Raw genomic sequence first — 24,457 nt, 5'->3', positions numbered from 1 at the left:
GCTGCCTTGGAGTGCTTCCCCATGCAGAAGACATTATATCGATGCAACTGTTGCATTGCTCAATGATATGCAAGGTGACTGCAAGTGCCGGACCCCAGAACCACGGAAACATGTTGTTGATATTTTCTAATCATGTTACACACCTCTTAAGAAGGTGGGATTATGAATAGGGTAAATCATCCTAATCGGATTTGATTGATCAGAATGACTGTCCCTGGCTTTGATAAGGAAGCAAGACGTAACCAATGATGAAACATGAGGCATTTTCTCCTGCAATTAGTGTATATGATTTATTGATGAATTCTATTGGACAACACTGGTCTACAGTATGGTTTTGGAAAGGATACGTAAAAAATTGATTAGTTATCTAAACTACAAAGATCAGGGAACTTTGGAATGTTTGCATGAACAAAAAGATTATTTCAGAGAGACTTTGGAGGTGGTTTTATGGTGCCAAGATTTTTTAAAAATGATCTAAACATATCGGTGGTTGGGAAGCTATTGGAGAGAATTCTTAGGGATAGGATTTATGCACATTTGGAAAAGCATGACCTAATTAGGGTCAGTCAGCATGGCTTTGTACAGAGCAGGTCATGTCTGACTAATTTGATTGAATTTTTCGAGGAGATGAAAAAGATGATCAATGAGGGTACAGCAGTGGATGTTGTTTACATGGATTTTAGTAAGGCTTTTAAAAAGGTCTCTCATGGTAGGCTCATCCAGAAGATTAAGATGCATGGAATCTACGGTGACTTGACCATGTGGATTCAGAATTGGCTTGCCCATCGAAGACAGAGGATATTGTTGGAGGTCTGCAATTAATGGTGTTCTGCAGGGATCTGTACTGGGACCTCGCCTGTTTGTGATATATATAAATGACTTAGATGAAAATGTAAGTGGGTGGGTTACTAAGTTTGCAGATAATACAAAGGTCAATGGAGTTGTGGATGGTGTAGAAAGTTGTCAAATGGGATATCAATGGGTTATAAATCAGTTGCAGATATGGGCAGACAAATGGCAGTTGAGTTTAATCCAGATACGTGTGAGGTGCTGCAATTTGGGAGATCAAATGTTAAGGAAAAGTATACAGTTAATGGCAGGACTCTGAAGAGCACTGATGTACAGAAGGATCTTGGATTGAAGTCCGTAGCTCCCTGAAAGTAGCTGTGCAAGCAGATAGGGTGTGAAGGTGTATGACATGCTTGCTTTTATTGGTTGGGGAACTGAATACAAGAGTCAGAATGTCATGTTGCAGCTTTATAAGACTTTGGTTAGGCCACATTTACAGAATTGCATTCAATTATAGTTGCCAAATTACAAGAAGGATGTGGAGGCTTTGGAGAGGGTGCAGAAGAGGTTTACCAGGATGCTGCCTGGATTAGAGGGTATGAGTTATAAGGAGGCTGAAAAAAAACTGGGGTTGTTTTCTCGAGTGCAGAGGTTGATTGGAGATATAAATCAATAAAACTACGAGATGCATAGATAGGGTTGACGGTCAGAATCTTTTTTCCAGAGTTGAAATGTCTAATACTAAGTGGCATGCATTTAAGGTTAGAGTGGGAAAGCTCAAAGGAGATGTGAGGGGCAAGTTTTTTTACACAGAGAGTGGCAGGAGTCTGGAGTACACTGCCATGGGTGGTGGTGAAGGCAGACACAATAGCGGCAATTTACGGGACTTTTAGATAGCACATGTATATACAAGAATGGAGAGATATGGACCAATGACAGGCACAACGGTTAAGTTTCATTTGGCGTCATGTTCGGCACAACATTGTGGGCCGAAGGACCCGTCCCTGTGTTGTACAGTTCTATGTTCAATAAACGATACTTCAATTAATGATAAGCAACGATAAACTGCATTCAGCAGTCCTGCCTCAGTAAGCAGAGAAACAATATTGTTCACGACATTAAATTCAAGAAATGGTTTTGTTTTACAAAATAAGCAATTAAAAATGCTATAATATAATTAGAACTTTGGCAAAAATCCATCAAAGGTTCTTTATAATTCTGTGTTTCTGTGCAATTCATGGTCAACCTACCGGAATGTATAAGCATGAATGTTGCGTCTAAACCAAACTGATTCACATCCGTTCCCACGAAGCCAATTACCTCTTTTATTTTCCCATTCGCAATTAATGCTTGAAAATGATTATATTCACTACCTTCATGAAGCAATGGAACAGTGGAAAAAATGTGCATGACAAATCTGAGGATATTTTGCCGATTTGTGATGTAATCAAATTGCAAAGAATAAATCTAAATCTCAAGTCAAGCTCATAGTCACTCGCATTTCTCAACATTTCTTTGAGCGGTGCTTACCTTGTGATTGACTTGGTTAGTATTGGGTACTTTTTTAACAGAAACAAGTATTGATGTAGCAAGACTCGGTAGAAAGGCCTATCAGGTGTTGAATATCCCGACATCATTAAACTGAAGCTTAGCTGCTGCAATCCTGCACTCACGCTAGTTACGTCTACTTTGAACACAAAATGCTGGGCAGTTACCGTAAATAACTGCACCTGCGTGCGAACAGATCCTGTCCAACTACTTTCTGAGAAATCATTGGAAACCAGCGCTGTCGAGCAGACCATCGTTTTAGATCCATGGAAATGCCCTGAGCGTTTCGTAAAACCCTCGTATGTACACCGACTAAAGACAGTTTTTCTTTTAAATCCCTGTCTCTGAGAAGTTTGCCAAGGCTAATATTCACTGCATGATGACTGGTAACAAGACAGAGTTATGTTGTGGATTTGTGTGATTTCTGATTGCCAGCCACAAACTTTAGTTCTGAATGTGAGTGAAGCTCAGTGACGCCCCACAGTATTCTCAACTGTGAAATATGCCTCTAAATACTTAGTAATTCATACCATCAGGCAAACTCTGACACCATATCTTGGCGTGCGAGCTACACTATATAAGGGTATTATCGGCTTTGTCTGGTGCGGGCAGCGGACTCCACTATTCATGATCACATCGAATATCAAAGCAAGTTTGGAGGCTAAAAGTCTTACTCCTACTCCTGCTGTTAGATTTTTTTTTGATGTGGAAATCTTTCAGGATTATGATGAGTAAAGAGGTAGGAAATATAACTAATTGGCTTGTACGGGAGCTTAATGGTTTCCTTATACGATCATCCGAATAAAAACTTACCTTTTGTTTAATCTTTTTTTTAAATTAAAGCTTGTTGTTTTTGGAAAAAATGCACAATAACCATGATCTGTTAGGAATAATACCTGGAACATTAAATTACATTGCAGAAAGCTAATATTGTCTTGATGGATTAAATAGTCTCCTGCACCTTTTAAATTCTTTAACATTACCAAATGATACTTCAACTATAATTAGTTAGGCCAGGATTTTTTCTACAAACTATAGGAAATCTGTAAAAGATGTTCCACAAAAGATTAGGAAGAAGAGTTCTATCAACTGAAGGATACATATCCAATGATAACAAGACCATTCAATGCTTCTGAACTGATTTATCAGCTTTTGTAGCTAATCCAATAGCAATATAATAAATTGTCACAAATTTTGTTACAAACCTAGCACAGATCAATAACTTTAAAAACATTTAAACTTCCAATTGATAGATTGAAGGATTACATGAGATTTCACATTTTAAGGCTTTCACCGTAAATAGAAATGAAAGCACTATTAACTAAACACTTTTTGTAGGCAACTTATATTTAAACTACAGGAACAGAAATGACCTTTTACACTTTTGAATAAAACAGGACTAGCGTCCTGTCAAATTGTATAACTAGGGCTAATCTGTGTGGGGAGGGTATGTGGTTTGGGACAAGGACATGCAAGCTCACTAAGCAAAATGACATGGCAGCACTGCAGTGCAGCTATTTAGGTAACCATACCCAAAGTGGGAGAGGAAGAACAGAGTGTACAAACATAGCAAAACTGCAGCAAATAGGATTGGGGAGGCGGGGGGGAGTGGCACAAAAACGCATGTAGTATTTGGAACAAAATAAATTATTTAATGATACAAACAGAAATTAATATCTGATATTGTCATCACCGTGTTTGACAAGGATTTCTACGCTGGGAACTAAACATTCAGCATTATGTGAATTTTCAAAATGCCAGGAAGAAGCAAAGGAAGGTGGGATAGCTTTGTTAGCTTGTTACAATAGCAAGAGATTATCTTGGATTGAGAAACAGAATCCATATGATTGGAGGTAAAAAGCAGCAAAAGGAAGGCACCATGGGAGTACTTAAACATAGCTATACCGTACAACAGGGAATAAATCATGAGATGAGGACATGTAAAAACGGCAGTACCTTAATATGGAAACAACAAACTTTTTAAATCTTTTTCCTCTCACCTTAAAATCATGTCCTCTAGTTTTGAAATCCTCTACCCTCGGAAAAGACCTTTGTTATTTGAAATAACTCCACAGAGGCCACTATCCCATCACCAAGTCAACCTTTATTTACATGGGGAGAATCCTGTCACTGAGCCAGCTCTCAGAATAAACAGAACCACTGTCACTTCTGTTTATATCTGTCAGCCAGGGCTCCCTGATTAGGGCTGTTAATCTGGTCCAATCAGGGAACTCATATCCTATAAGGTCCCCCTGTGTGACCTTGTTACAATCATTGCATCCCTCCCCATCTGTGTCCAAGGTCGTAGACCAGTTCATTCTTTTAGCTCCTCTTGGGGCGGTTTAGCACCAGGCCAGGTTCCTGCAAATCTGCCTCTGATATGGGTAGTGTCTAACGCACAGTAGCTCGCCTCTTGTGCCACATCTTGGAAGAAATTCATTCTCCTCTTCAGGTGGCAAATGCATTGAGATAGCGGCATCTGCTGTGTACATCTCAGATTCAGATTCAGCAGAGGGAGACGCCACTGGTTCTGGAACAGTCAGAAAAGCCATTGAGGAGCTGGGCACATTTTGCTCCTGCACCGCTTACAAGTTTGCAGCTTTCATAAGGTCCATGTGCTTTTTCAGGATCATGACTCCTATCCAAACTGTATGCATCACTGGACCTGACCTCACGTCAACCGTGTCTCTTACCCATGCAGGATTATTCCCGTGGTTCGTACATCAAACTTTGTCCCCTGAAGTAAACTGTCTCTATTGCTTAGCAGAGTCTTGTGTCCAGCCCTGGCGTTCCTGACGCTGTTTCGACCTCCCCCAACTCTGGTGGAGCTATCCCTGTAGTTGAATGGGGTATTGGGGGCAGGGGTGGTCCTATATTCAAATAAGAACCAGGACAGTTTGATATCAAGTGAAGCTGTAGGCTGTTTCTTTAAGCTTTAAGCCTGTCTTCAAAGTTTGGACCAGACCATTGGATGATGGATGATATGCAGCTGTCCTTATATGATGAATATCATTTGACCTTAGGAAATACTCAAATTCCCTGTTTGTAAACGATGGCCTATCATCTGTGATCAACACTTCCAGAAGTCCTTGCATTACAAAAGATGCATGCAGTTTTTCTGTTGTCATCCCCTTGTTTGACAAATGAACTTTATGCATGCCCAGCCACTTTGAGTGGGCATCCACAATGACTAAGAATGTTGAGCCTAGGATACTGCATACTCGACATGAGTCCAGGGCTTACCTGGCCATACCCACAAAAGTGGGGAGCTGCTGGCAGTAATTTTTGTCCTTGTTAGCACTCTGGGCACTGCCTCACCAATGCAGCTATCTGCATCTTGTCCTGGCCACCAGACATAAGTGCTTGCTACTATCTTCATTTTGGAAACCCCTGAATGACCCTGGTGGAGTTCAGCCAATATTGGGTAGCAACCTTTGGTCAGGTACAATCACTCTTGCTCCCATAATAATGTCATCCTCTACTGTGATCTGCTCTCTCTGGGTCCAAAATTATTTCAATTCTGGTTGTGATGGCCTTTGGTTTCCTCCTTCACCACCAGCTGTTGCAATTTTGTCAATCTTTCTGCGTTCAAAGTCTGATACTGTCAGTTGTGACTGGAAATGTGTCCAGAAAATTTAAAACTATTATGGACTCTTCCAGTGGCAGTACCACCAACACTGCATCTGCCAGTGGGAAGAGTCCAAAACCATCCGCATTTGCTATTTGGCCTCCTGGACAGTGCTCGAACTTGTAATTATACGTGTTTAGTATTAGAGCCCACTGCTGAATTCAGCCTGAGGGGTTTGTAGTCCATTATTATCACAAATTTACATCCATAATGGTATTGATGCAACTTCCTACTCCAAATATGACCGCTGAACCTTCCTTTTGAGCGTTTTTACACTTTGCATTAGCTAAAGTCCTGGATGCAAACGCTATTGGGTGTTCCTCTTCATTGGCCTAGCCTACCTACCCCGATGCCTTACGGGGAGGCACCACATGTCAATAGCAGATCTTGCTTGGGATCATAGTGTGCCAACACCATAGAGGGTAATAGCTGTTTCTTTATTTCCCAAAAGCTACGGTTTGGCTACACAACCATTTCCAAGGCTGACCCTTTTTGAAGAGTTGTTGCAAAAGTGCAAGGATGGAGGCCAGGTTATGCATGAACTTTCTGTAATAATTCACCAGCCCAATGAAACACCTAAGCTCTGGTACAGACGTGGGACCTGGGGTACCTTTGATCACCCTCACTTCATCTTCCAACATGTATAGCCCAGTCTTGTTGACTCTGTCGACCAAGTAGGTCACTTGGGGTGCCTGGAACATGCATTTTTCCCTTCTAAGGCATATGCCTGTCTTGGCGAAACATCGGACTATGTCCAAGTTCTCTAAGTGCTCCTAATCGGTCTTCCCTGTTATTAGATCGTCATCTAGATAAAAGGCAACCTGGGGTAGACCTCATACAATGTTCTCCATCGTCCACTGAAAAGTTGCACAGGCTGAAGATACTCCATATGGCAGTCTCTCATATTGGTACAAACCCTTATGGGTATTAATAGTAGCATACTTCTGGGAATCCTCACCTAACTGCAATTGCAAGTATACATGGCTCATGTCCATGTGAAGGACATGATTCCCCACCCTGCCACCAACACCAGCTGTGCATATAAATTCTTTATGCGAGGGATTGGGTATTTATCCAGCTGCAAAAAGCAGTTTACCATTTGTTTAAAATCCCCACAAAGGTAAACTGACCCATCGGGCTTCACTATCGGTACTGCCCATTCTGCAAACTGGAGTGATTTGATGATTCCTTCACTTTCCAGCCTTCTGATTTCTGCATCTACTTTTGCCCATAAGGCAAGTGGCACTGGGCGGATTTTGCAAATCATGGAATTGCTCGCTGGTCAACATGCAAGGTGGCCTTGGCTCCTTCAATAGTGCCTAGACCTTCCCGAAAATCCTCCGGGTATCTAATTAGGACTTCATTCAGCCAGCCATTTTCTAATCAAGAAATGTTGAGCCAAACTAAGTGAATCGTTCTCAAACAATTTCACCGCATCAAGCTTGGGCCCAAGCCTTTTACTACTACAAGCAGTGGTAACTGAACCAGCTGCTTTTCATAAGAGACTGGAACCGATGTTGTACCCTTAATCTATAAAGGTTCTCAGTCTACTTGAGGATTTGTGCAGCTTTAAGAGTTTGGAGACCAGAGCAAATTTTGTTAAAGACTGGTCCTGCGATCACTGAAATGGCTGAACCAATATCAACCTCCATTAGAACCAGGTGACCATTTAACCAAATATTTATTTTGATTGGTTCTGATTTGGATGTTGATAAGCAATTTAACTGTTACAAACCAGACCTAAGTAGATTTTCTAGGATGTGCACTCTCCTGGATATTAGCCTATGAGTTCACATACTACATTTAGGTCTAGTGGGATCTTTTTGCTGTTTCAGGTCCATGGCAACACCTACAATGGTGTCCAGCCTGGATCCTGGGGCAAATTCTGGCAATTGGGACTAGATTAATTTAGGACATCTGGTCAGCATGGAAGAGTTAGACTGAATGGTCTGTTTCCATGCTGTACAACCCTATAACTATGTCAGTTTTTGACAGAGTAGACTGAAGCTGCTTGCACTAGCAAGAGGTTCAGGAACTGAAGGCTACACAGCTAGAATAATTGGCAAAAAGATCAGTTAGGAGATTAAAAAACTGTTAAAATTAATACAGCAAGTTACTGCCTGAATCACAGGTGGAAGCAGATTTAAGAATATCTTCCAAAGGGTATTAGTTTCTACTTGAAATACTTGAAGTCACATGGGAGCAAGAGCAGGAAAGAGGAACAATTTGAATGCTGAAGAATCACCACAGACATGCTGAGATGATAGGAATCTCTCGCACAGAAATAGGCATGATGTCCATTTTAAAAGTGGCAACAGATACTAAAACCTTTCAAGAGTTTTCGGATTTAATAACCGAAAAAGCTGCGAGTCCACAAGCTGTCAGGAGAATCACTCGTTGCTTTTCACCTGCCCCAATGTCACTGCCTGGAAAAAGTAACGCATTCTTTCCAGATTCTAGGTCCAGTCTTTGATGGCAGGATCAAATGCGTCAAGCTTCCCAAATAATGGTACGATGCCAGAAACACGTGCCCCAGCTCAAAGATGACTTGCAAGTAAATTTCTTCAGGAGTATGCTTTTCTCTCCTCGCCACTGAAATACCTCCACAGAGGCTGATGTGCCGTCACCAAATCACCCTTTACTTATATGTAGAGAATCCTTGATACTGAGGCAGCTCTCAAGAGTGAACAGAACATCTGTCATTCCTGTTTATACATGTCAGCCTGAGCTCCTTGATTTGACCAGATTAACCATCCCAATCAGGGAACTCCTATTCAATGAGGTCCACCTGTTACAATCACTGCACTATTTACCTTATCTATGCTCCTCATGATTTTATAAGGTCACCCCTCAACCGCCTATGCTCCAGTGAAAAAAGACCCAGCCTTTCCAGCCTCTCCTTATAACGCAAACCCTCCAGTCACCCCCAACACCCTTGTAAGTCTCTTCTGAACCCTCTCCAATTTAAAAATATCCTTCCTGTAGCAGGGCAACCAGAACTGTACACAGTGCTCCAAAAGTAGCCTCACTGACGCCCTATCCAGATGCAACATGATGTCCCAACTACCTGAAAAAATAATTCTGCACTGTTTCTCTTTCCACAGTTGCTGTGTGAACCACTGGTTATTTCCAGTATTATCTGATTTTATTTTTCAAGAAAAGGCAGATTATGAGTCCTCATCCTATTACTGCGCCCATTCACAAATTCAAAACAATCCAAACACCACTAATTGAACAATCAATGTCTATAGCCAAATCAGGGAGGGAAAACCTGTCACTGAAATCAATGCAGACAGCTATCAATAAGATGCCTTCCAATGAAGATTTACTTCACCACAGCTGCCCTTTTACTCTCAGACGTACGGTATGAAGTGGGCGGGGTCAAGACGTTTTTCCGCTCTTTCATCAAATCAGAAACTTTCCGATATTGTCCAATCAGTATGCGCGTGGTAGATCTCGCGGTGATGCTGTTGTCAGATCTCGCGAGAGATACTAGAGCGCGCGAATTGAGTGAATGAGTCGTAGACATGGTGCTGCAGAACAGCGGGAAGCTCAGAGCTGAGAGACGGCCGGTAGCCGACACCAGCAATTCGTGAGTCTCAACATTGTTCGTTGGCGGCGACCGATGAATATAACTACTTAGCAACAAGTTTTAGCTATAGTTCCTGGGAGACGAAGGACGTCTCTAGTCAGAAACACACCAGCACTGCATAACAATAACATTGACATCAAGCAGGCCTTTCAGTTATTGCAGGCTGGCCACTCAGTATACCGCATTTCCAGTTGGTGCTGTGTTCTCGGAGCAAATTACTTCAGGTGCTGGAATCTGTACTGAAAACAAAAAGTGCTGGAAATCGCAGCGAGTTAGAGAGCGCTGTAGGAAGAGAGCAAGCTAACGTTTCGAGTCTAGATGACTCTTCAGAGCTCATCTAGACATGAAACGTTAGTTTGCTCTCTCCCCAAGGCTGTTGCCAGATCCGATCGAATTTCCAGCACTTTTTGTTTTCGGTGTTTTGTGTTCTCGTTCGGTCTGATTGCCTTATTTCACTGTTATTGCAGTGGGCAAGTGTAGATTATTCGTCGTTCCGATCCCCACCGCTACCTTATTTTGTGCTGCCTCTACCAGCAATCGATCGTTGAAACTAAAAATCGCCCAGCGTTCGAGTCTTCAATATCTAGGAAACGTTTAATGTATGCAATTTACATATCTTGTGTCTGCCGCTCTCTTCTGCGTGTGAGATTGTGCGAAGACTTCTAAATAATTTGAGTGTCATTGGATTATTTTCTGATTTGAGTGAAGGAAAGATTGTTGCACCGAAGAAACCGGATGAGCCTATTCATGAATCTACGAAGTGGGTTTTGGTGCTGCCTGTTTGTAATTATGCTTATTTAATTCTGATGTAGGTCTGGCCTGTTAGTGGAATTTTAAATCAAAAATTTGTAAAGTAATCTTTCCTCAAATCCCTAGAATTAAAGAAAACACTAAATTTTAAGAGATAAATAATATGCATTCTGATGTGTTTTAACGAGTTTTCGATTATGCTAAAGTGGGCAATGGGGCCAGCTGTGGAATAGGATATGAGCAGGGTTTATGATGGATTGATGTATGGAGCCTTGGGAATGTGATTTCTCAAAATGCTTCTCAGACTGTTCTGTTCTCCGCAGTAATGTGATAAATGTGATCAGTAAAATCATTTTGATGGGTGTTGCAGTTGAAGAGTTGAGCACTGCTGCTCTACTCACACAACTTCACAGATCGCAACAAAAAAGTTTTTTTCAGTTTCAAAGATGACCAATTAAATATTTTTTAAAAAATTCTTTCACTGATGTGAGTGTCGCTGGCTGAACCAACATTTATTAACTGTGCCTAGTAGTCCCCTGGAGGGTAGTGGCAGCTTGACTCCATGTACTGTAGGTTGACCCACAATGCTGTTAAGGAAGGAATTCCAGATATAAAAACAGAAAGTCTCCAAGCCAAATTGCAGTTCAAAACAGCCTCAGCAAGGGTCTGTGGAAATGCAAACAGCTCTTGAGTTCCAAGAAGCTTTGTTTAAGATGATTTTTTTTTAAAGAAACCACCTCAGGTAGTCAAAATTTGAAATAAACCAATATTTTCCATAATCCTTAAAATCTGAGGCTTTGAAGAAGTATTGAATATTATCATTTTAATAATGGTCAATTAATTGAAGATTGAATTCACGGTTGGGGTAGCTCCATGCCTTCAATATCATGTCATTGAAATCCTCACTTTCACATAGTGTCAAAAGACAGTAGTTCTAAATCATGTGTTACTTCTCAGCACTAAAACTTTGCTTAGTCAATGTTGAAAAGTGCTACCCTCAGGCTATCTTGCCACTTTTAAAATGGACATCATGCCTATTTCTGTGTGAGAGATTTCTATCATCTCAGCATGTCTGTGGTGATTCTTCAGCATTCAAATTGTTCCTCTTTCCTGCTCTTGCTCCCATGTGACTTCAAGTATTTCAAGTAGAAACTAATACCCTTTGAAAGATATTCTTAAATCTGCTTCCACCTGTGATTCAGGCAGTAACTTGCTGTATTAATTTTAACAGTTTTTTTTAATCTCCTAACTGATCTTTTTGCCAATTATTCTAGCTGTGTAGCCTTCAGTTCCTGAACCTATTGCTAGTGCAAGCAGTATCAGTCTACTCTATCAAAAACTGACATAGTTATAGGGTTGTACAGCATGGAAACAGACCATTCAGTCCAACTCCTCCATGCTGACCAGATGTCCTAAATTAATCTAGTCCCAATTGCCAGAATTTGCCCCATGTCCCTCTAAATCTTTCTTAATCACGCACTCATCCAGATATCTTTTAAATGTTGTAATTGTACCAGCCTCCACCACTTTCTGTGGCCTCTCATTCCATGTACGCACCACCCTCTGTGAAAAATTTGCCCCTTAGGTCCCTTTTAAATCTTTTTCCTCTCACCTTAAACCTATGCCGTCAAGTATTAGACTTCCCTGGGGAAAAGACCTTGGCTATTCACCCTATCTGTGCCCCTCATGATTTTATAAACCTCTATAAGGTCACCCCTAAGCCTCTGACACTCCAGGGAAAATAGTCTCAGCCTCTGCCTATAGCTCAAACCCTCCAACCCCAGCAACATCTTTGTAAATCTTTTCCGAACCTCTGAAGTTTAACAATATCCTTCCTATAGCAGGGAGACCAGAATTGAATGCAGTATTCCAAAAGTGGCCTAACCAATGTTCTCTGCAGCCGTAGCATGACCTTCCCACTCCTGTACTCAATGCATTGACCAATAAAGGCAAGCCTACCAACACCTCCTTCACTACCCTGTCTACCTGTGGCTCCACTTTGAAGGAACTGTGAACCTGCACCCCAAGGTCTCTTTGTTTGGCCACACTCCCCAGGACTCTACCATTAAGTGTACAAGTCCTGCCCTGATTTGCCTCACCAAAATGCAACACCTTGCATTTATTTAAATTAAATTGCATTTGCGCCATCAATTTTTGTGTAATCTGCAAACTTACATAACCATTCCTCCTATATTCACATCCAAATCATTTATAAAAATGACAGCGGACCCAGCACCAATCCTTGCGGCACACCGCTGGTCACAGACTCCAGTCTGAAAAACAGCCTTCCACCACCACCCTCTGTCTCTTACCTTCAAGCTAATTTTGTATCCAAATGACTAGCTCTCCCTGGATTCCATGTGATCCAACCTTGCTAACGGTCTATCATGTGGAATCTTGTTTACATGGATTTCATTAAGGCGTTTGACGACATCTACCGCTCTGCCTTCTTCAATCTTCTTTGTCACTTCTTCAAAAAAACTCAGCCAAGTTAATGAGACACAATTTTCCACGCACAAAGCCAAGTTATCTATCTCTAATCAGTCCTTGTCTCTCCAAATACCTGTAAATCCTGTCCCTCAGAATCCCCTCCAACAACTTACCCACCTCTGACATCAGGCTCACTGGTCTGTAGTTCCCTGGCGTTTCCTTACCACGTTTCTTAAACGTTGGCACCCATTAGCTAGTCTCCTGGCATCACACTTGTGACTATGGATGATAAAAATATCTCCGCAAGGGGCCCAGCAATCACTTCCCTGGCTTCCCACAAAGTTCTGGGATACACCTGATCGGGTCCAGGGGATTTTTCCACCTTTATTCGTTTTGAACATGAGGATTGACTCTTCTCTGCTTTAAGGAGAATAATCTTAGACTCTAGTTTTTTGCCAAAATGTAATCCTTTCACCCTGGCACTATGCATAAATTGCTGCAGCCTTTCTGAAGTATTATGACAGCATTGGACCTCTAGTTTGGTCCTGAGCCAGTGACTTACCTTACTAAGATAACAAGGTGTAGAGCTAGATGAACACAGCAGGCCAAGCAACATCAGAGGAGCAGGAAAGCTGACGTTTCAGGTCTAGACCCTTCTTCAGAAAACTTACCTTACTAAACCTTTTTTGTCTATGCTGTATGCCTCATTTATTAAAACCCAGGATCCTGTTTGCGCTTTCTTTTAAAGCCTTGTTAACGTGTCATACTAGCTTAAAAGATTTGTGTATGTGAATTCTCATGTTTCCGTTCTTCTGCCCTTTTAGAGTTGTATTGTTTAGTCATTATCCTCAAATTTAAAAATGAAATCATTGACCAAATTTGACTTGATCTGTAGTTCCATCTACCGCTGTGTTTTCCTTTCCAAGGTTCTTGCATTTGTGCTCATCCTGACTAAAAATTATTTTCAACATTCACAATGAAAGAACAAGATGCTGTAATGCACTTGGGTCAGGTAGCAGCAATGGAGAAAGAATCTATTAGCGTTTCAGGACAACAACCTTTTATCAGTTCTTGATACTACTAGGTATAAAACCTCTGAATTATTGTTTGCGTCAGCACATTAGCATTGATTAGTCATAAACAGAATAGAATACTCAAATTTATTATGTCAATTAATTTTTATGTGAATGAAGTAAGATTTACATTTTTGTAATTCTTTCCATGGCCTCACTATGTCCCTAAGTATTTTGCAGCCACTGTAGTTCTTTTAAAGTGTGTTAGTTGTTGTAGTGCAAGATTGGAATTTCCTTGAATCCATGGTAGCAGGAGCAATTAAACATTAGTCCATTCATCTGTTAATGATGAAATGCCCTTTTGCAGATGATTTAAATGTATCTCTTGTGCTTTTGCTCTCACAGTGAGGATGGCTCCTCCCTTCCTGCACTCAAGCGCCTGGAGCGCAGTCAGTGGACAGATGAGATGGATGCACGATTTGGGTTTGACCGTCTCAAAGATCCAGGCGAGAAGACTGGTTGGCTTATCAACATGCACCCAGTCAGTTATCCTATTAAGTTAACCTTGTTTCACTTTGAAACAATCACTTTCCAGCAGGGGCCCTGATTTACGAATGCCTGACTTAAGTGTTTGTACTTACAAATATAATCCGAAACAGGGGTGTAATTTTAACGATCTGACATACAAACGTTTCCTGTGCTTATGATTGGCCATCTAACTATTATTCCGAATTTGTGTTTTGACTTGTATACCAATTGACTTGTGAATGGACTGTAGAAGGGAACCTGCTTGCAACCCAGGGAAGAGCTGTACTTTTAATCTTTGGTATTGTGATATATTGATGATGTAGGTTTCTCAAATATGTTCCATGTGGTTTAGTGCCTGTTAATCTTTCAAGCTATTCGGGGAATCATAATTTGCATGCATTTGTATAAAGTTATTGGACATGACTTATTTTTATGTATTTGTAAATTGCCACATTTATTTGCTCTGTGTGCTGATTTTGATTTACAGGCAGAACTCCTGGATGAAGACAAGAGATTGATCAGTGCTGTGGATTATTATTTTATTGAAGAGGATGGGAGCAGATTCAAGGTGTGTAACAATTTATGTAAGGATTTTTTTTTTCTCCTTCATGGGATGTGCATGTTGCTAGTTAGACTATCTGTTGCCCATCCCTAATTGCTCTTGATGGTGGTTGTCATCTGCTTTTTTGAACTGCTGCAGTCCATTTGGTACAGCTGTGTCCAAAGTGCTGTTGCGAATAGACCTCTAGGGATTTGACCGAATGATGGATGAGAAGCGCATCAAGTGAGTTGCTTATTCCCTGATGGTGGATGGTGTTGAGCCTTTTGAATGTTGGAGCTGTCAGCTAGGCAAATAGAGAGTATGTCACAGTAAAGTGATGGAAGATGTCATCAACAGTGCTATCAAACAGCAGCTTCTCGGTAATAACCTACTCAGTGGCACCAGTTTAGGTTCCACCAAGCCCACTCAACTGGTGTCCTCATTTGCAGCCTTGGTTCAAACATGGGCAAAAGTGCTGAATTCCAGAGGTGAGGTGTGAGAGAGAGAGAGAGAGCCCTTGACATCAAGGCTGCATTTGACAGATGTGGCATCCAGGAGCTCCAGCAAAACAATAATCAATGGGTATCAGGGGCAAGCCCTATGTTGGTTGGAGTCAGACCTAGAGTCATACCGTAGGATATTTGTGGTTGTTGGAGGTCAGTCATCTCAGCGCCAAGACATCTCCACAGGAGTTCTTCAGGCTCGTGTCCTAGGCCCAACCATCTTCAGCTGCTTCATTAATGACCTTCCCTCTATCATAAGCTCAGAAATAAGGATGTTTGCCAAGGTTGCACAATGTTCGGTACCATTCGAGACCCCTCAGATACTGTAGCAGTCCATGTTCAAATGCAGCAAGATCTGGACAATATCCAGGCTTGGGCTGGCAAGTTGCAAGTAACATTTGTGCCATGCAAATGCCAGGAAATAGCCACTTTTTTCAAATAACAGACAATCTAAACACCACCCCCTGACATTCATTGGTGTTACTATAACTGAGTCCCCCACCATCAACATTCCTGGGGTTAGTAGAAACTCAACTGGACACCCCAAATAATTACAGTGGCTACAAGAGCAGGTCCTTGGCTAGAAATAGTGTGGTGAGTAACTCACCACCTGCCTCCCAAGGCCTATCCACCAGCTACAAGGAGCAAGTCAGGAGTGTAATGAAATACTTCCCACTTACCTGGATGGGGACAACTCCAACAACATTTGAGAAGCTTGACACCATCAAGGGCAAAGCAACCCACTCGACTGGTATTACGTCCACAAGCATCCGCTCTTTCCATGACCGTGTTCAGTGGCAGCAATGAGTGCTATCTATAAGATGCACTGCAGGAATTCACCAAAGATCCTTAGACAGCACCTTCCAACCCATGACCACTTCCACTTTGAAGCACAAGGGCAGCAGATACATGGAAACATCTGCAAGTTCCCCTCCAGTCTTCCTGACTTGGAAGTATGTTGTCATTCCTTCACTGTCATTGGTTCAAAATCCTGCAATTCTCTCCTTAAGGACATTGTGGGTCAATCTCCAGTATGGACTACAGTGGTTCATTAAGGCAGCTTGCCACCACCACCTTAAGGGCAACGAGGATGGGCAGTAAATGCTGGCTAGCCAATGATGCCCATGTCCTATGAGTGAATTTAAAAAAAAGTTATGACTTATGTCTTGTAGATGGTGAACAGAATTTGGCGAGTAAGCAGGTGAATTACTCCCAGTCTCTGACTTGCTGTTGTAGCCATGGTGTTTATATGTCCATATATCAAGGCCCTGTATAAATTGCAGTAAGACATCCCTGCTCCCGTATGTAAATCATCTTGCTATGAAGGCCAACATACCATTTGCCTTCTTGACTGCCTGCTGCACCCTTGTGCTGACCTTCAGTGACTGTTATATGAGGACATCCAGGCTTCATTGCACATTCCCCCCACCTCAATTTATTTAGAATATCTGGTCAACGTGGACAAGTTAGACCAAAGGGTCTATTTCCATGCCGCGCATCTCTATGACTGTCGTCCTTTGTGAGCACACAACCAAAGTATGCATTTTCTTTGACAAGCATTTCAAGTAAGCATAAAACACTATTTTATTAAATGTTCTTCTTTTTCAGGTTGCTCTACCTTTTGAACCCTATTTCTATGTCGCAACAAAAAAGGTTTGTAGAAGATCACCCCTGAATTAACCAAAAAATTGGAAATAAGTCAAATATGTATATCATAAGATATTTTGCACGAATGTGCTTTGTACAAAAGTGTACCTGCAACTTTTTATGCTTTTAACTTTTGAAGTCTAAACACGAAATGTAAATACTTGTACATGAAGCCAACTTAATTTGAGCTGACTGAGTACGAATAGCTGTTCTGAATAAGCCGGCCCTGTATTTGGACAAAACAGTTCTGAAGAACAGGACTTGGAGAGTAATCACCTCAATGCGTGTTAAAATGTTTTTATATTGAAAACAATTATAATTAAAGTGTAGAGTAAGTTGTGATGAGAATAACTTTCTTTTTCTCTCTTAAAAAAAAAAAGGGCTGTGAACGAGAGGTTTCATCATTCTTGTCCAAAAAATTTCAAGGCAAAATAAGTAAAATATCAACCATTCCAAAAGAGGATTTGGATCTGGTGAGTTTCTGTTCTTCTACTGTTTTTTCTTACCCTGGCCCCCCCAAAAAAAGTTTGGGTAATAATAACTTAATCTTTCAAATTTCTTTCTTCTCTACAGCCTAACCACTTGGTTGGCTTGAAGAGACTCTACGTTAAACTCGCTTTTAATACAGTTGATGACCTGATAAAAGTACGAAAGGAGATTTCCACAGCTGTTAAGAAAAATAAAGAAAGAGAGAAATCAAATGATGCCTATACTGTCATGTTATCCAGGTAATGTCACCATTGATGTTTTATGTTGTCTTTTCATTGTCACAATGCTGCTATTCTTGGCTTCCCATCTCCTGCAGTTTCTTGTTTATTTCAAACCTAGTATTAAAGAAGTAACACCCTTGGGTTCTGATTAGGGGTCTAATAGACTGCCAGGATAAATATCAAAACATCGTAAATATTTTTCTGCATCAAGGATCAATCCCTCAGTTCAGATATTGGTCAGTTTACAGCCTGGAATGTAAGTAACAGCTAATCATGCTTTCAGTTTTGTCCCATTTCAAAACAAAGGGTCTTTGTTTGGAAACATTTTGTCTGATCAGAACAATTCTGCTACAATAAGAAGCATGTTTGGAGAATTCAGTTCCTTAATCGAGGCCCTAACTGAATTGTCATGTGGCCGTAAAAGATTCCATGGAACATTTTCAAAAAAGATGATATAGGGAGTCACCCCAATATCGTGGTGAATATTTATCCCTCATTGGCATCACAAAAATAAATTTGTCCTATTGGTGTTTGTGGGAGTTCAATGTGCCTAGTGGCTGCTGTGTTTCCTCAGTACAACAATGACTACACTTTATTCATAACATGTATTTTGGGATGTCTTGCAGCTTTGAAAGGTATTGTATTCAATTCAAGATTTTTTTTTGTATGTTCTGATTTGTATTTCATTGTTTGAAAACCAAAATAAACTACTCCAAGAAAGGAGTTTAGAGATTTACGGTATTCTATGGTTGTGCACTTGTGTAACAGTGATTTGAAGAGAGCATTGAGTTACTACTGCTGAACATTGCATTATAGCTTTGTCAGTGGCTACAAAAGAAGGTGAAGAACACTTGCCCACAAGTGAGTTGGTTTAGCACCTGCTGGTGACTGCCAACATCAATGCAACCAAAGTTCTATGGCTTTTTAAAAATTAGTTGACAGACCAGGAACACAATTAGGTAAATAGCTGTTGCTTTTTTTTTGAGAGCAGCTGTAGTGTGTATGTTGGATAAATAATGGTTCAATTTTTCTTCGTATACATTGATTTAAGCCTGGACATGTGGAGCACATTCTTGGAATTTGTCAAGTACGCTAAAGTCTGGGGTTTGATAAATGGTACTGAAACCTTCAGGAAGACACTGGGTTTGTACAATATGTATAGAAGTTACAATTTAAGACATAATTTGTTCACTTTCTTGGCTGCAACATTACCCAGTGTCTGACTTGAGTGTTAAGAGCGAATGGGGGATAAAAAGTAGTTTTAAAATTAATGACTTGCAATGTTTTCCCCCCTCTATTTTGTTGAATCCATTGTTAATATTAACACCAAAAGCTAAATGAATCTTATGACCTGCTTCAGTTCAACTTTGCAATAAGTGCTGATATCTGATAAACTGTTTCAGAGCTCTTCTTTCTGTTGATTGTTTCTGACAGCAGAGCTTCCTTACAATCAACAATTTTACGTGCAACTGTGCAAAAGAGCTGAAAAAGGCAAAATATATGCACGGTCCATTTTATGCTATTAAAATTGTAACGTGCAGTATGATGGTGCTTTACACTGAGATTTTTCTTCGCTCTTCCTGTTTTCCTGAAAGATCTTAGTAATTAGGATAGGGTAGCCAACCTTTCTGTGAAATTATCTGGGCTTAGTAGGATGGAAAGTGATTTTGCTGGGTGAAACTCCAATAAATAAAAGATTGTCATGCTTTGTAGAGAGAATTTTTCTGGTATGTTTACTGTTTATTAATACAAAACTGAATCCTCATTGATCAGGTAAATTTCAGTAAAGTTATTCTTGCACTGAATAATATCTAATGGCAAATCTTGCTACATTTGGTGATTATTTGTTTGTAATGATAGTGCCTTGGCTGGGGGCAATGTGACTGAAGAGGAAGGAACATCCAAAAAAATTTCTGATCAAATGGAAAACATAATTGACATCCGAGAATATGATGTCCCCTATCACGTTCGAGTATCTATTGATTTGAAGATTCAAGTGGTGAGTACTATTGTACTTGGTAATGGTTCTGAAAGGGTTAATGTTAGAAGCTGTGTATTAAATTTCAACTGATTATCAAATAATCATAATTCTGATCGCATTACCAGATTAAGGATTATTATGTATGATATTTAATGTCCTACTGTCTTGAGTGAGTAAACTGAGGAATAGCTCTGGATGTTGAAGAATACAAATATGTCATGTGTTTTGCAAAGCTTTGGAACTGAATCTTACCCGAAATTGACTAAGTGACTTATGGCAAGTTCAATGGAGAGTTTCTCTATGAGCTATCACAAGTTTTCTTTCAGTATCTACCCAAACTCACCTTGTTAACGATGGACCACTCACTCATCGTGTCTTCCTACTTGCCACAGGTAGAAGTACTAGCAATTGCTAGGACATCTGGAATTCCTAACATCGTCTTGGAAGACCAACTATACACTTAGTCAAATGCTAGTAACCTGCACCCACACTGCACAATTTGTTTTGTTTGCCCCAGATTATAGATCATAGAATCCCTACAATGTGGAAACAGGCCCTTTGGCCCAACAAGTCTACACTGACCCTCAGAGCATCCCACCCTTACCCATCCCCCTATAACCCACCTAATCTACGTATCCCTGAACACTACGGGCAATTTAGCATGGCCAATCCACCTAGCCTGCACATCTTTGGACTGTGGGAGGAAACCAGAGCACCCGGAGGAAACCCACACAGACACGGGGAGGATGTGCAAACTCTACACAGACAGTCGTCAAGGTGTAGAATTGAACCCGGGTCCCTGGCGCTGTGAGGCAGCCGTGCTAACCACTGAGCCACCGTGCTGCCCACTTGGTGAGCCAGGAAGGAAGAGGGTATGTGGCACCCCACTTTGCTGACAGGGGATGCGTGCAGTTGCTGCCCCTGGAGCGTGCCCTGAGATGTTGATAACTGTAAGTCCAGCGGAGCAGGCGGCAAGCTGGTGTGCCAGGTTACCACTTTAGCATTCATTTCAGGAATTGTCACCTTTCTGTGCAGCGGCTAGGAAAATGGAAAACTGCATATCATTGAGATGAGATAGTATTATAATGAGGATGCAACTGGATTTCTCTCCACTCATGAGCAAGAATCTCATCTCATCATTCAAGAATCTCATCTCATTATTCAATACTTGAATGAAAATGGGACTTTCAGTTCCCAGCAAGATGACTCGTCATGACCCATCTCTCTCAATTTTCTCAACTTCCTTTGCCCATGTCATTCAGGGGTTGGGTAGATTGTTCCCATGGTAATGATTTCTAACTAGCTAATGTAATTTTTTTTTTAACCTAATAGAAATCATGGCAGAAGCTGCTTCCCGTTAATATAGGAAATTCTCCTTGTTAAAACTCACCAGTGGTTGCTCCTCTACCATTGTAAACCAAATAGGCCCTCAGATGCTGTCAAGGAAAGAGGAGTTGTGGCAGCATCCTCCTATCCACAAGTACCATAAGTATATTTTAGAATTTTTTGCTTTTTACCAACTGTATATAAAGCAATGATTTCCCTGGGATGATGAAAAGTGTAAACTGAATTTGAAACTCGAACTTGTTTCACAATTTCTGTGAAATTGTGAATTCCTTCCCATCCTCCCAAACGAACACACATTTTGGGACTTGTACAATTTGTGGCCCAGACGTCAGATGATAACCTGTTCCCAGTCTTGTTGCGAGAGTTTGAGTGAGCAACCTGTAGTACATGAAAGCATTCCTTAGGTTAAGTCTCCCTTTTGATTTTAAATAACTTGGACACATGGGACAGATTCCTTTCTCTCACACATAGATTTAAGGATAAAAGTCTAGTTCCTGAAGTTTATTCTAGTGTTCATGTCCCACTCGTGACTCCTGTTAGATGTTTGCTACGAGAATCAAAGGTAGTTGTATGTAGTTAGATGACACCTGAGTGATGCAACGTTTGAAAGCTTCGTTCAAGTAAATTATGTATTTAATTTTTGATAGTGTTGACCTGATTATAGATAATTAGGAGTCTTTTTGGTTGATTCTCATCTTGCTTTCTAGGCGCATTGGTACAATATACGAATTCGGGGTGGTGCCTATCCTCCTGAGATTATACGTAGGGATGACTTGGTTGAGCGACCAGTAAGTAATAATTTCAATATTTGGGTTCATGCAAATTTGATAGAAGCAAGTTCTAGTTACAGTTAACCAAGTCCCTTTTGCCAGTAGAACTTAGTTGTATTTATGCCTTAAAAGGGAGACAATTTGAGACTTAATTTCTAGTGACCTAATTAAAATTATTTTTAAAAAAAAAGCTGTCTGTATGTAATAAGGTGCAGGGCTGGATGAACACAGCAGGCCAAGCAGCATCATAGGAGCAGAGAGGCTGACGTTTCGGGCCTAGACCCTTCATCAGAAAAGGGGGAGGGGAAGGGGGTTTTGAAATAAATAGGGAAAGAGTGGGAGGCGGATAGAAGAGGGATAGAGGAGAGGATAGGTGGAGAGGAAACAAACAGGTCGAAGAGGCAGGATGGAGCCAGTAAAGGTGAGTGTAGGTAGGGAGTTAGGAAGGGGATAGGTCAGTCCAGGGAGGACGGACAGGTCAAGGGGGTGGGATGAGGTTGGTCGGTAGGAGATGGAGGTGCGGCTTGAGGTGGGAGGAAGAACAGGTTAGGGAGGCAGGGACGAGCTGGACTGGTTTTGGGATGCGGGAGGGGAAAGGGAGATTTTGAAACTTGTGAAATCCACATTGATACCATTGGGCTGCAGGGTTCCCAAGCGGAATACGAGTTGCTGTTCCTGCAACCTTCGGGTGGCATCGTTGTGGCACTGCAAGAGGCCCAGGATGGACATGTCGTCTGAGGAATGGGAGGGGGAGTTGAAATGGTTCGCGACTGGGAGGTGCAGTTGTTTATTGGGAACCGAGCGTAGGTGTTCTGCAAAGCGGTCCCCGAGTCTCCGCTTGGTTTCCCCGATGTAGAGGAAGCCACACCGGGTACAGCGGATGCAGTATACCACATTGGCAGATGTGCAGGTGAACATCTGCTTGATGTGGAAAGTCTTCTTGGGGCCTGGGATGGGGGTGAGGGAGGAGGTATGGGGGCAGGTGTAGCACATCCTGCGGTTGCAGGGAAAAGTGCCGGGTGTGGTGGAGCTGGAGGGGAGTGTGGAGCGGACAAGGGAGTCACGGAGAGAGTTGTCCCTCCGGAAAGCAGATAAGGGTGGGGAGGGAAAGATGTCTTTGGTGGTGGGGTCGGATTGCAGATGGCGGAAGTGTCGGAGGATGATGCGTTGGATCTGGAGGTTGGTGGGGTGGTACGTGAGGACGAGGGGGATTCTTTTTTGGTTCTTATTGCGTGGACGGGGTGTGTGGGATGAGGTGCGGGAGATGTGGGAGACACGGTTGAGGGCGTTCTCGACCACCGAGGAGGGGAAGTTACGGTCCTTGAAAAACGAGGACAACTGAGATGTACGGGAGTGGAATGCCTCATCCTGGGAGCAGATGCGGCGGAGGCGAAGGAATTGGGAATAGGGGATAGCATTTTTGCAGGAAGGTGGGTGGGAGGAGGAGTATTCTAGGTAGCTGTGGGAGTCGGTGGGCTTGAAATGAATATCGGTTTCTTGGTGGTTGCCCGATATGGAGACAGAGAGGTCCAGGAAGGGGAGAGAGGTGTTAGAGATGGTCCAGGTAAACTTAAGGTTGGGGTGGAAGGTGTTGGTGAAGTGGATGAACTGTTCGAGCTCCTCGTGGGAGCACGAGGCGGCGCCGATACAGTCATCAATGTAACGGAGGAAGAGGTGGGGTTTAGGGCCGGTGTAGGTACGGAAGAGGAATTGTTCCACGTAACCTACAAAGAGGCAGGCGTAGCTTGGGCCCATGCGGGTACCCATGGCTGCCCCCTTTGTCTGTAGGAAGTGGGAGGAATTGAAAGAGAAGTTGTTGAGTGTGAGGACGAGTTCGGCTAAGCGGATGAGGGTATCAGTGGAGGGGGACTGGTCGGGCCTGCGGGACAGGAAGAAGCGGAGGGCCTTAAGGCCATCTGCATGGGGAATGCAGGTGTAGAGGGACTGGACGTCCATGGTAAAGATGAGGTGTTGGGGACCGGGGAATTGGAAGTTCTGGAGGAGGTGGAGGGCGTGGGTGGTGTCACGGACATAGGTAGGGAGTTCCTGGACCAAGGGGGCGAAAATGGAGTCGAGATAGTTGGAGATCAGTTCGGTGGGGCAGGAGCAGGCGGAGACAATGGGTCGACCAGGGCATTCAGGTTTGTGGATTTTGGGAAGGAGATACAAGCGGGCAGTGCGAGGTTGGGGAACGATGAGGTTGGAGGCCGTGGGTGGGAGGTCACTTGAGGTGATGAGGTTGTGGATGGTTTGCGAGATGATGGTTTGGTGCTCAGGGGTGGGGTCATGATCAAGGGGGCGGTAGGAGGTGATGTCGGAGAGTTGGCGTCCGGCCTCGGCGATGTAGAGGTCAGTGCGCCAGACTACAACTGTGCCTCCCTTGTCCGTGGGTTTTATGGTGAGGTTGGGATTGGAGCGGAGGGCTGCACGTTCTGCAGGGGAGAGGTTGGAGTGGGTGAGAGGGGTGGAGAGGTTGAGGTGATTGATGTCTCGACGGCAGTTGGAGATGAAGAGGTCGAGGGAGGGTAGGAGGCCTTGGGGTGGTGTCCAGGAGGAGGGGGTGTGTTGGAAGCGGGAGAAGGGGTCAGTAGAGGGAGGGTTAGGTTCACGGTTAAAGAAGTAAGCGTGGAGGCGGAGGCGGCGGAAAAACTGCTCTATGTCCAAGCGTGAGCGGTATTCG

General features: G+C 42.4%; 1 protein-coding gene across 1 annotated transcript; it reads left to right on the top strand.

Annotated features, from left to right (window-relative positions):
* Positions 1-9,476: 9,476 nt before the first annotated feature.
* LOC125481623 (DNA polymerase epsilon catalytic subunit A-like) lies at positions 9,477-21,795 on the top strand (the record flags this gene model as incomplete). The annotated part of the gene is made up of 8 exons (XM_048593436.1): positions 9,477-9,557; positions 14,156-14,291; positions 14,766-14,846; positions 16,931-16,975; positions 17,350-17,442; positions 17,543-17,697; positions 19,540-19,678; positions 21,715-21,795. Coding segments are annotated over exons 1-8 (795 nt in total), but the record flags the coding sequence as incomplete, so codon positions are not given.
* Positions 21,796-24,457: the final 2,662 nt, after the last annotated feature.

This window comes from Rhincodon typus, unplaced genomic scaffold (genome assembly GCF_021869965.1).
Source record: "Rhincodon typus isolate 14 unplaced genomic scaffold, sRhiTyp1.1 hic_rhity00002866, whole genome shotgun sequence".
NCBI lineage: Eukaryota > Metazoa > Chordata > Chondrichthyes > Orectolobiformes > Rhincodontidae > Rhincodon > Rhincodon typus.
Note: the sequence above shows the minus strand (reverse complement) of the source record. Positions and strands in the feature narration are given on the sequence as shown.